Genomic DNA, 12,865 nt, shown 5'->3' on the forward strand with positions numbered 1-12,865 from the left:
TTAATGTTTCCTGCAAAAAATGTGTCTGCATAATGGTTTTGCACAATATAAATAAAACCGTATGGAATCATTTAATTTTCTTGATTTGTTCAACACAAAATGTAAACAATTTCTGAGGTTTACTGCACCCTATTGAACGAAACCTCACTGATTTCATTTTAAAACTTATCAACCGTATCGTATACGTTGACATATCCGCATCTGCAGATTTATCAAAAAATATTATGTGATCCCGAGCTTAAGAACACTTTACGTTCGAAACAATCAAACATTCACTTTCAAAATTTGCAATAGTGTTGTTTTGTGAAAATAATAATAAGGGGGTCTATCAACTACTTTTAAATACCTTTAAAAAAGAGCCAATGTAGGGCAGGTACACGAATATCGTACACAATCCTTTAAAAAAATATTTAATCTAGTTAAAAAGTATTTCAAGATCTTACATGAATAAACACACACAAAAAGATAAAATGTACTACTTGTATACATGTAAGGAACTTTGAATATTGTTCTTTTGCGATGTTATCATAAGAGGTAATATAAACACGAGTTGTCTTCAGATGTAGCATGTTAATCTATTGTAATAAGAAATCATAATATCTAATGAAATTTGTAGATTTAGCTAACAAAGTCCTTATATTTGTATAAAGTAACATTCGTTTATATTGGAAATTTATTTTAACGTAAAATAAGCTACAATTAAAAATTGCTTGCTAGTCACTCTCTGTGACTAATATTAGATAAGTCTGGTTAGTTTCCCAATCAACCTATCATGAAGGGGAGATAAATATATCTGCTTTTATTTATAGTTTTTTTCAAACATGATGAACGGTTCTTTATATTGGTATGTAATTATTTCAAACGTTTCAAATTATTGAAATTATATTCGTACATCAATGTCTTTGATACACCAATAACAAAAACTGAAATATATTGAATTGATACATGTTTTGATTATTCAAAATTAAATTTGAAACCTAACTTTATTATAAAATGGAAGTTAAACCCACTGTAAACATATTTCTTTGAAAATTTTCAAAACTTACTCAGAAAAATACTGGAGCCACTTGACTTCATCGCTCATAATTAACGTTTTTACACAATATTTGGATAAAGTAGTTAAGGATTATTTGCTTCTCAAAGTGTGAGACGCAATGTAAATCGTATGCTTGCATCATCTTACCCAAATACAGATTGAATTAAGTCCTGAACATTTCGACATTTGTGTGTTTAGTTTTATCAATACCGGTTTTAAACAAATCACACATACATGTTAAGATCCGACTAAATACCTATATTACAATATCTTCAGGTAAATATGCTATCAGATGTCATATAAATGCATGTACATTTAAATAAAACAATACTGAGTATCACTCTATTTGTCAAAAACAATTTGGTTCTACGTGAGCACAAGTTAGCAGACAAATAAACGATTTTACCGTATTCACTCCTATCATGCCTGTAAACGGTCCAACTACCCGGAATATCTTCAAAAGTCGTATTACATGTTCCACAAAAACTCGCATTATAAATTTATCAGTTGCTAATTTGCATTATTGAAAGTACATAAAATTAAAGCTCGAGATCACATACTTATTTTTGATAAATCTGCAGATGCGTATACGTCAACGTAAACGATACGGTAAAAGATTTCCAATAAAATGACATACGTACCTAACTCGACGTACGCACGTAACGGGACCGGTTATTGCTTACCTATTAATTTTCTCAAATGCGTCACTCAAGATTTAACTAAAAATTCCTGAACTATTAAACCCATTCATAATAAGTTTTATCAATATCTAGTATTTCAAAGATGATGAAAAACGAAAGATATCATGATTTCTGTATATCACGTGATTATTGAGATTCCCGCCTCAACTTCACTGCCATAAGACCATGTATGTATACGTATCTTTACCTATCTTACGATTCATTTGAGTTGTCTTTTATTGTTTTGACAACGACTTTGTTTTCCGATATACTTTGCAAAATTTAATAAACCTCTTATTTGTTGACATTTTGTTGATTTTGTTTGTCGTTATCAGATTGGTGTGCCTTCTTTTTATAATGTTTTATAATATCCAATTTCCGAAGGTATTTATTGTATAAACTCATCATAGATACTAATTTTAGTATATACGCCAGACGCGCGTTTCGTCTACAAAAGACTCATCAGTGACGCTCGAATCCAAAGAAGTTAAAAAGGCCAATTTTATTAGATAGATTTTGTAAGCAATCTCAGAAAAAAAATGAAGTCAAAGTGTTAATCAGAATTTGTCTGTTAAAGTTGATAAATGGGATTGCATCATACTATATTACGCATCATTTCAAACGTTCTCTTCTTCTGCAGTTAATATCCTTTATTTTACAGTCATTATAATATTTGTGTCAATAAAATTACTCAAAACTTAATGAAATATTTTAAGATTAAAAAAATGTGTTGGGGTTGATTTTTTGACATTAAGTTTATTCAAGCAAAACATGCGTGTTCAAGAGCAAAACATGCGTACAGTGTATTCTCCCCTACGTCATGCTTCAATGCAATAGGACGAAATACGTTGAGTTAGGTCGGTTATGTCGAGTAAAGTCATTTTATTGGAAATCTCTATTATGACCGACCTATTTAAAAAGCGAATATATGGATCGATTTAACACAAGAATGGTGACTAAAATATACGAAACATCTCTACCCTATGAGAGCAAAAACATTTTGTTTTAAATAATGTGAAATAATATATAATAAAACAGTGAAAAGGGTTAAGAAAGATTAACAACATTTACAAAAGCAAAAATGTACCTGCAGTTCAAACAACATCAATCAATACAATGTTTTCCACCAGGAAGTTGAACAGGTAAACAGTTACGTGAATTTGATTAACTTGTTCAAGTTATAAAACGCGCCCAATTTTAAATCTCCGTAATTTGATAAAAAAAGAGTGTTTTTTCTAGAAAACAAGGCTACAAAGTATATAATTATCAATCATAACAATTGCATTACCAATGATTACTTAAAAGTTTATGACAAAAATATCTAAAGCACGAATATCAGTATCACAAAATTACCGGACTCAAATTAAAGGTCATTTCAAAAATGGGAATTTCATAAAAACTGACAAAATAAAGGTCGTCAATCAAAAGAATAAATGAAAACAACTTCAATATTACTGACTTGGTACAGACATTTACCAAATAAAAATGATGAGTAATACCTTCTTTAATATAACCCCCTTTTAAATTCTTTGAAACAAAATTCACGATGTTAAATAAAAGTTTCGTCTGTATATAACTGTAAGGTATAGAACAATATGTATAATTCTTAAACATGTAAGAATAGTCAACTCCAAGAAGTCTATACATATTTTGTAGGTTTACTTTATGCAGGAATTCTGTGTTGAATGCAGATCACAACTTATTAATAGTCGGCGTATTTAGAACATATTGTATGTCATTATGTACCCTTGTTTACCAACCAAATAAAGGCCACAGTAGTATACCGGTGTTCAGAAGTCACAAGTTCGGGTTACAACCTAAAACCGAGGGAAACACATCAACTATAGGAGGAAAACAAAGGAACAACTGCAACACTGAAGTGCAACAAAAATAAATGCCAACAAACATAGAAACGAGCTATTTGATAACAACTGCCTTATTCCTGACATCGTACAAGACATTTTTAGAAAATATGTTGGATTGTACCTAGTTTTATGGCTAGAAGAACCTCCTACTTATATGACAATGTTAAAAAATATCGCTAAAGTGACAACACTACGTGACAGAAATACAGCACACACACAAGAACACGCATCACAGAGAAACATAATGACTAATAATATAATAGACGACAAAACATGCAAACCGCCAAACGATCTAATGCCACCTAAGCCCTTATTCCAAATCAAATAATTCTACTACCAATATAATCACAAAACATGCGGTTGATTGAAAAGAACAAATCGAGTTTTTGATGTCAATTGTTTTATATAAGCAATGATTATCTTTATTATCTGAAACACGCGTAGTACACCTTTAGTATATCCGATAAAGGTTATAAGTGAAGGATAGATGAATGCAAACGACAACATAAATTGAGTTTTATACATTTTAGTATGTATTTATAGCAGGCAGATATCAACCATTTTCTGACCTACCTGTTATTGTAGAATCCAAATGCTAGCTGAAGAAATTGCACGCGATTAGAAATAACAATTATACTTTTCCTTTACATCCCTTCACACGTTTAAAAAAATGGTACAGAAAATCAAACGATTTATTTGTGTTTGTTTATCATTTAGTAAATGCGTTGTAAGCTTACCTTTGTTATGACAACAAATGAAAATAATCTGAGAATTTGAATACTCATTCTCATGAACTGGAAACAATTCGACAAATAGTTCAAAAAGAAATATAAAAATCGCTGCTGCCGTGGAATAGTGTTTTGAAAGCGAATTAAGAATTCGTTATAAGTCTATCACAATTGACAATGTTTGAGTTAACTGCGACTGTTTAGTCATCAGAATCAAATGCTTAAGAAAAAGGAGTATAGTTAACAACAAAATCATTTTCATTTACCTGTGTATAATATGACATAATTTTTTTCAAAGTTGATACTTTTTCTGAAATTGCGTAGCATTTCACAGTGGTATACACTTTTACTCTAATTATTCATCCCTTATTTTTTTTTATAAACTTTGAATTTACATTGTATCATAGATCAAATTTATTGAAGCAGTGTATGTTCATTTTTGTTTCTATTTTCGTTTTATTTGAGGTAAGCCATTCCAATTGATATTTTATAGTGTGTCTTTCTATGTTGTGATGTTACACTATTGTTTCAGATAAGGGAGAAAGTTTTGTACCATTAAAACGTGTAATCTCGCTGCAATTGTGTACAAATACCCTAAGTAAGGAATCTGATGTTCAGTAGTTATCGTTTGTTGATGTCGTTCATAAGTGTCTCTCGTTTCTCATTATATATATAGATTAGACCGTTGATTTTCCCGTTTGATTGGTTTTACACTAGTCATTTTTTGGGGCTCTTTATATAGCTTGCTGCTCAGTGTGAACCAAGACTCCGTGTTGAAGATCGTACCTTGACCTATAATGGTTTACTTTTATAATTGTGACTTGGATGGAGAGTTGTCTCATTGGCACTCATACCACATCTTCCTATATCTACATCTATTGAAAACAAAACATTGAAACTTTACCGAACTAAATCTCTTAACCAATCAAAGTATTCCATCTCCTGTATAAATAGTAGAAGCCTTGAAATAAGCTCTTCCAATCTTATAATGTATGTTTCTGTTGTATTTTATAAACCAGTTGCCAAATTTATACGGATTCTGCTTTATGTAAAAAGAGTATTTACTATTCGCCTATAATTATAATGCATGCTCACTGATGTATACCCATATATATTTATTCATGTGTTTGTGTTTATACCTTGATCGAATAGTTAACCAACTAAAGATAAATGAAACTGTTTATGACTTACTATACATACATTATTTTATCGGTCGTCCCACTGCCTACAAGTATCAATCTGCTCAGCTCTAAATAAAATTGCATATCATGGCTTTGTGGCGTCAAATACGTTGACCCGGCCTTAATTACTTTGATCCGGACTTATCAGCGATGTCATAATGTTTGTACCGACGTTGATAAGTTTGACCCGAACTTATCAAGTCATCTTCCAAAATGTCCGTAGAAAACACTCCCACAAGACGCAAATACAGCCCGGTAAATCGATTATCATGTTATCTGCACATTAATATTTTAAAATAATCAGCTGCTCGTCACAATATGAAGACTTTTTAATCTCGTTCGCTGCGCTCATTTTTGACTGAATAGGTTTACTTCAATATAACGGGTTTTATAGCTTACCTCATGAAAATCCGATAAAGTGACATCATAATCGATATACCTCATATGCTTCAGATTAATCGTCAAATTTATAGATTTAATTTGTAATCAATGTTTTTAGAGCTGTACATTTTTCATCAAGGCAATATATACATGGTTAGTGATGTGAATTAATTTCCGATATTGTAGTTTATTTGCGATTGCTTAAAAATAGTTATTGAACATAGCTTATGTTGCAGATTAATCGACAAATTCTCAATGTAACGAAACTCTAAACCACATTATCATACACGTGGTATTTTTTATTTAGCAATAAATAGGTTTAAACACACTTTTCCTCATAAATGACTGTACCAAATTAGGGTATGACAGTTTTTAATTCAATGCGTTCGTTTGGTTGATATTTAATTTTGTCAGTTCTTATGGACTTATCTCTTTAAGAATTTACCTTTGAGCTCTGTATTTTTGTTAATTGCTTTTGTATGTACGGTTCAATTATGACATACATTATCACAAGGTTATGTTTATCACTGACTGTTTTTGATGTCTGTAACCTAAATTCATTGGATGTTGGATGTGTTCTGATTGATATTATGCCTTAGATGCATAATTTTTTTTAATTATTTGTTGTAAGCATTGACCAGCTATCAATAACTGCGAATACTCTCAGACTTTTCAAAAATCTGTTCGACGTAACTTACTTATTACACATAATCATAACATTTTGAGTAGTATTTTCGAGAACATGTAATCGTGCAGAAAAAGGATTACGGATGAAGCATAAAAAAGGTACTACATTCTTCCAAAAAGTTCTTGATAGTTAGAGTTATCTTGAATAAACATGTTGCGAATATAGAAGTTTTTAATCGATAACATCTGTAAACATTTATTCACAACGAATAGATGCTTGCTTTTTATATCGAAATAAATCGAACAAGGTGTTTGCAATCCATCTCCTTGCGACAAAAGTGTTCTGCTTTGTTCTCCATCAGGTGATATCACCACCACTCCATGTAATGTTGAACAAGCAACATGCACGTTTCCACTGTTATCAACTGCTATGCCATGTGGATGTTGCATTATACTCTCATCTTTAAATGTCCAGATTTCCTTCCCGTCCATGTCACAAGACGTTACATTTCTCGTACCATCGTTAATATAATAAATGATGTTATCAAAAATTTCAATATAGGACCATGAAGGTAAATAAGATTTGATGATAAATTTACTGCTGCCGTCTTGGAGGTTAATTTTGAAAATTCCCTCGCTGGAAGCACACACGAACAAAGACCCATTGTGGTGTATTATTCCAAATCATTTATAGTTTGTTGGAATGTACTTTGTGACCTTTTCTGTATCCATATCTATAATATTGACACCTTTACGAGAATTGAGGAAACGATGATAGTCCGTCGGAAGGGGACGATAAATGGCTGACCCGTGTTAAGAGAGAACCATATCTTTTTGCACGTTAAAGACACCCTTGTAGATTTTCTAAAAAGTGACGACCTTTTCACGTTTTCTAACACCTTACTAATTGGAACTTTACCTTTGCATTCGTCATGAACCTCAATACATGACGGACAGAGTAGTTCACCATGAGCTTGGCAAACAATTTGGTATTGTTCATTATGTTCCATTCACATATTACTGGTTTGTGAAATAGGCGAAGACATTGCCGCGTAATCCTGAATCGATACAGTAACGTGATGTCGAGACGACCTTGAAAAAACGTGATAATCAGTACAATCGTTACAACATGCTTGCTCACATTCGGAACACCAGACTGGATGGTTTTGTAATATGTGGATGATCACAAATATCGCAAAGTTGTTGAGTTGCCGCCATTTAATGTTTTCTGAAAAATAAAAAAGACACAGCACATTTTCCAAGCAATCTATAAATCGATAAGAATCAAAAAATTTCCTTGTTTTGATAAATCCACAACAAATCAAGCAGCTAGTAAAAAAGGAATTTCCCTAGGTTGTCTGAACGGAGTCTGAACGATAGCCCATTTACCTATTCAATATCAAGAGCTGCACCAAAAGCGCATGACACGTGATCAATCTCCCTTTAAACTCGTTTTGAAGGCTTTAAATGAATTTATGTGATACACAAGATATTTTAAGCACTGCTCAAATAGATCCCTCACCTCCCAAAAACATTTATGAACACTCATGTTATCTATTGGCACAAAACATGAATAATTTTACACTTTTAACGCATCCAAAATATCTAAAATTTTAAATGAATAAAAATAAAAAACAATTGTACATCAATGGATAAAAACAAATCACCAAATTTCATAAAAATTGATGAAATCATTTTTGATTGGTTATTGTTAGTCTCGATCATCCAGCCGCTTTATTTTTTAAAGTATAGCGTCTGGATGACAAGTGATATAAAAATGGTAATTAATGACATTCGGAATAGTATCGGATTTTTTAGCTTGTTTTTAAAGATAATGTCCAAGACGAATAACCAAGAAGTTGGTTATTAACTTCGGAAGAAATTATATTACGATAATACTATTGAAAAGCCCGAGTGTACCGATTGTTGTTTAAATCTATTTATATATTTTTTTGTGACGACATACAAGTCGTGGAAAACACCAGACAGCATGTCTTCCATGACAGCGAAGGAAAATAACAGCACATCATACCTTGGTAAGATGATATAACAACACAAACTGTTTAATAAACTTTAATGCAACCTGAAACATCGAGTAGTTATATTCTTTCATCCATGTCCGTCTTACGCAAGCAAGTTAATAATTATTCAAAAAATGGCAATTTTTGTATTGACTGGGACCACTCGAACAGACGTGTGTACGCTATAATTTCATTTTGAGGTTGATTTGTAGTATCTTTATCTTTATAAATACTTGATGGAAAAGTGGTACTTCTGGTTTTCTTTTATATGTTTCATGATAATTGCATTCTTTTTAAAAGAATGATATTATTTTCAAGGATAATCTGTGAAATTATTTCCCATTATAATACATTTTTATTTTAACAATTTAGCTTTAATTCAAATACACTATTATTATTGCTGAGCATTTGTAAAGATTAAGTTTTATTTAATAACTTTTCAATAGTTTAACAACCCAGATAGAATTTCACGGCAAAGGAAAAATATCCTAGGGAAATATTTTCCTCCAGATAAAGAAATAACAACACATACTGTGACATTTTTTCCACCGGATTTCACACGGATATTATTTTGCTTTACACCATGACGCCGAAATATGAACTTCACCCAAGATAAGTTTGTTTTATCTATCTGTAGTGTATAAGGGAGTTTGCATCTTGATATTTTTTTTTAAAAAAGGGGGGAGAGGAGAGATGCGCAATATTGTACACATTTAAAGGAGGGAACGCAATCCAAAACTATAAGCAGAAGAAAAACAAAGTATATCTAGGAAATGTCATTTTGTACATACACCAAACGGTCAAAATGATTAATGCTCGATTCTTTTTTAAACAAATGCATTTATCTTATACAAACATATAAGAAGTGGGACAAATTGTTATGAAAGATAATTTAAATATACTGTTAGTAAACAAAGTCTGGACTGGTCAACTTAAAATAGAAAAATACTTTTTTGCACTTTTGAAAGACATTTTTTTTTCACACTCATAAAAGTTAATAAAAGAAAACAAATGTTGTCAGTGAATATATACCAATTGGCTATCTTAACCTTGAAATAAAACTATGGCATGGGGAAAACACTGAAAATTCGATTTTATTCAAACCAATAGACAGTAATACTATAGATGCAGCATCAATGAAAGGAGGTGTCAATGAGACAGCAACCAGTGAACCCAATGACATACATTACTAAAAGTAGACATCAACATGATTAAGAGGTCATACTGTAGACTAAAACAAAAATTGAGAATAAAAGTACCAAAAGGTCAACATTATACAAATAAGAAGATGCGGTATGAATACCAATGAGACAATTATAAAACATGATCACACTGAACTAAATAAAGAAGTTAAAAATATGAAAAAAATCAAACTGATGCTAAGAATAATCTACAGGGAATAAAGACTTCATGGACGATTTCAAGGTAAATCACGAAAACAACGTAAAAGATGTAAGATCGGTTAAGTCATCCATTAATAAAGTAGCAAATGATCTTGCAGATAAAACTTTGGAGCTGAGAAATGAAATTAAAACAGTAGTCAATACCGCAAAACAAGAAAATGCAAATCTACAGAGCACCGTTATTGACCTTCAATGCAGATCAAAGAAGAATAACTTGGTGTTTACTGGTTTGACGGAAACCGAAGGAGAAAACACTGTACATATGTACTTTTGTATGATATTTTTGTTTTATATCTATGATATTAGCAAATGGTTCTAATTTATTAACTTCAAATACACAAACATGTTTTTTGCTTTGATTTCAAATCAAAACACGATTGTTTTTTCTGTCGAAATGTATTCCATAAGGTTGAAACAATCCATCCACACTTGAAATGAAATTAAAACAGTAGTCAATAACGCAAAACAAGAAAATGAAAATCTACAGAGCACCGTTATTGACCTTCAATGTAGATCAATGAAGAATAACTTGGTGTTTACTGGTTTGACGGAAACCGAAGGAGAAAACACTGTACATATGTACTTTTGTATGATATTTTTGTTTTATATCTATGCTACTAGCAAATGGTTCTAATTTATAACTTCAAATACACAAACATGTTTTTTGCTTTCATTTCCAATCAAAACTCGATTGTTTTTTCTGTCGAAATGTATTCCATAAGGTCGACACAATCCATTCACACTTGAAAGAAGTTGTCTGTTCTGTTGTCCATCAGGGGATAAAACCACTATTTTTTGTAAAGTGAAACAAGCTACATAAACGTTTCCGTAGTTATCTACCGCTATTCCACGTGGTAATTTTAATATTTTCTCATCTTTAAATGTCCACATTGCCACGCCGGTCATATCACAACATACAATACTTTTAGGTCCATCGTAGGTACAATAAATTTTGTCATTAAAAACCTCAATATATGAAAAAGGGGGCAAATCATACTTCCATATAGCAGTACTTCTTCCGTCCTGAGGGTTAAGTTTACAGATACCATCTCCTTCTGCGCAAATGAACAATGACCCATTATGATGTTTAATCCCATAGCACTCATACTTCGTTGGTATAAGTGTAACCTTTTCTGTATCAATGTCTATTATACTGACTCCGATAGACTCTTCGTTGTTTGACGTTGTAGCTACAGTTTTATAATCTATATACGTTATATCAAATGCATTGGCGGGTTTAACTGAGATTTTACTCAGTATTTGCCAGTCGGTACTGAAGACAAGTACATTTTTGGTACTATAGTCACTTAAGGCAATGTTTCCATTTGGAAGAACGACAATACCTCTAATGTCTTTAACCTCTGGTTTTACGGTTTCCACTAGACTTGATTTGATATCAGCAATTGATCTAATCTTTGTCTCTACTAATTGTGCTTGTTTTGTTTTGTGTGTTACAAGAGACAGTTTACAATGAGTCTTCTGTACCTCAAGTGAACCGAATGATTGAATACTTGATGAAAGGTTGTCGATTTTGTCATCAATATTGAATAGTATAGTAGGTGCATCCAATATGTGATCTCCAATGATCGACTGCAGGTACGACTCAGTAGTAGCTGCTTCTAATGAGATTTTCTGTAATCCAAAGTACGTTTGAAGGTCGGTCGCGTACCTGTCCATATCTTGTAATTGTTGTTCAGCTTTGTTTGTGCTATCAGTCTTATTTTCTAGGATCTGTAGTTTATTTTTAATGCTGTCTTTCGATTCACCTGTTATCTCGAAAATTTCGTTTTTGATCTTCTTTTCCAATTTATCAAAGTGGTCATCAATCTTCTTCCTTATGTCAGTAACCTGGGACAATATTTTCTCTTCTTGCTGTTTTATTCTTCCCTGTTGTTCATTTAGTTCAGTCTGTAGAGTTTTTATGTTTTGATCAATATCTTTCAAACTTAGTCGTGTTTCTTGAAAAAAATGACGACTTTTTAACGTTTTCTATCATTTTACGAAGGGATACTATACCTTTGCATCCTTCGTGATTCTCAATACATGAGGGGCAAATAAGTTTATCGTGAACTTGGCAAACCATTTGATATTGTTCGTTATGTTCCATGCACATATTACTGGTTTGTGGAATTGATGACGACATCGACAAGAAGTCCTGAATCGATACAGTCACGTGATTTTGGGACGACTTTGAAAAGTCATGATAATCATTGCAATCTTCACAAAATCCTTGTTCACATTCGGGACACCAGACGGTGGACGGTTTTGTTATATGCCGATGGTCACAAATATCACAATGTTGCTGAGTCGATGCCATTTAATATTTCCTGCAAAGAAAAGGTGTCTGTATAGGTTTTGCACTATGCCAAAAAATTGTTTGAAAGCATGCAATTTTCATGGTTTGTTTAACACAAAATGTAACAATTTTAGAGGTTGTCTGCACCCTATTGAACGAAACCTCACAAACTCTAAAAAAGAAGATGTCTGTTTAATTAATTTTATGGTGACTTCATTGATGAAAGAAACATCTCCACCATATGAGAGCAAGAACATTTTTTTTTATATAATGTGAAATAATAAATAATAAAACTGTAAAAAGGGTTAGGAAAGAAAAACAATAAATACCTGCAGTTTACTTTAAACAACATTAATCAATGTATTCGACCAGGAAGTGGAACAGGTAAACATTTGAGTGAATTTGATTATCTTGTTCAAGTTATAAAACGCGCCAAATTTAAATGTCCTTAATTTGATGAAAAAAATCAAAACGTGCTTCAATATCTTAAACACGTACCATTATAGAAAAATACCGAACTCAAAGGTGAATTCAAAAATGGAAAGTTCATAAAACCGTCAAAACAATGGTCGTCCACCAAAGAGATAAGTGAAAACAACTATCATATTACTGACTTGGTACAGACATTTTCCAAATAAAAATGATAG

The 12,865-nt window shown here is 31.9% G+C and overlaps 1 protein-coding gene across 1 annotated transcript; it reads right to left on the reverse strand.

Annotated features, from left to right (window-relative positions):
• Nucleotides 1–10,224: 10,224 nt before the first annotated feature.
• On the reverse strand, nt 10,225–12,618 carry LOC139481450 (uncharacterized). Its single transcript, XM_071264801.1, has 2 exons — nt 12,548–12,618; nt 10,225–12,249 (listed from the first exon to the last, which is right to left on the reverse strand). Exon 2 carries the CDS (start codon nt 11,597–11,599, stop codon nt 10,553–10,555), a length of 1,047 nt encoding a protein of 348 aa, XP_071120902.1. The 5' UTR covers nt 11,600–12,249; nt 12,548–12,618; the 3' UTR covers nt 10,225–10,552.
• Between the last annotated feature and the right edge of the window lie 247 nt (nt 12,619–12,865).

This window comes from Mytilus edulis, chromosome 7 (assembly GCF_963676685.1).
Source record: "Mytilus edulis chromosome 7, xbMytEdul2.2, whole genome shotgun sequence".
In the NCBI taxonomy this organism is placed as follows: domain Eukaryota; kingdom Metazoa; phylum Mollusca; class Bivalvia; order Mytilida; family Mytilidae; genus Mytilus; species Mytilus edulis.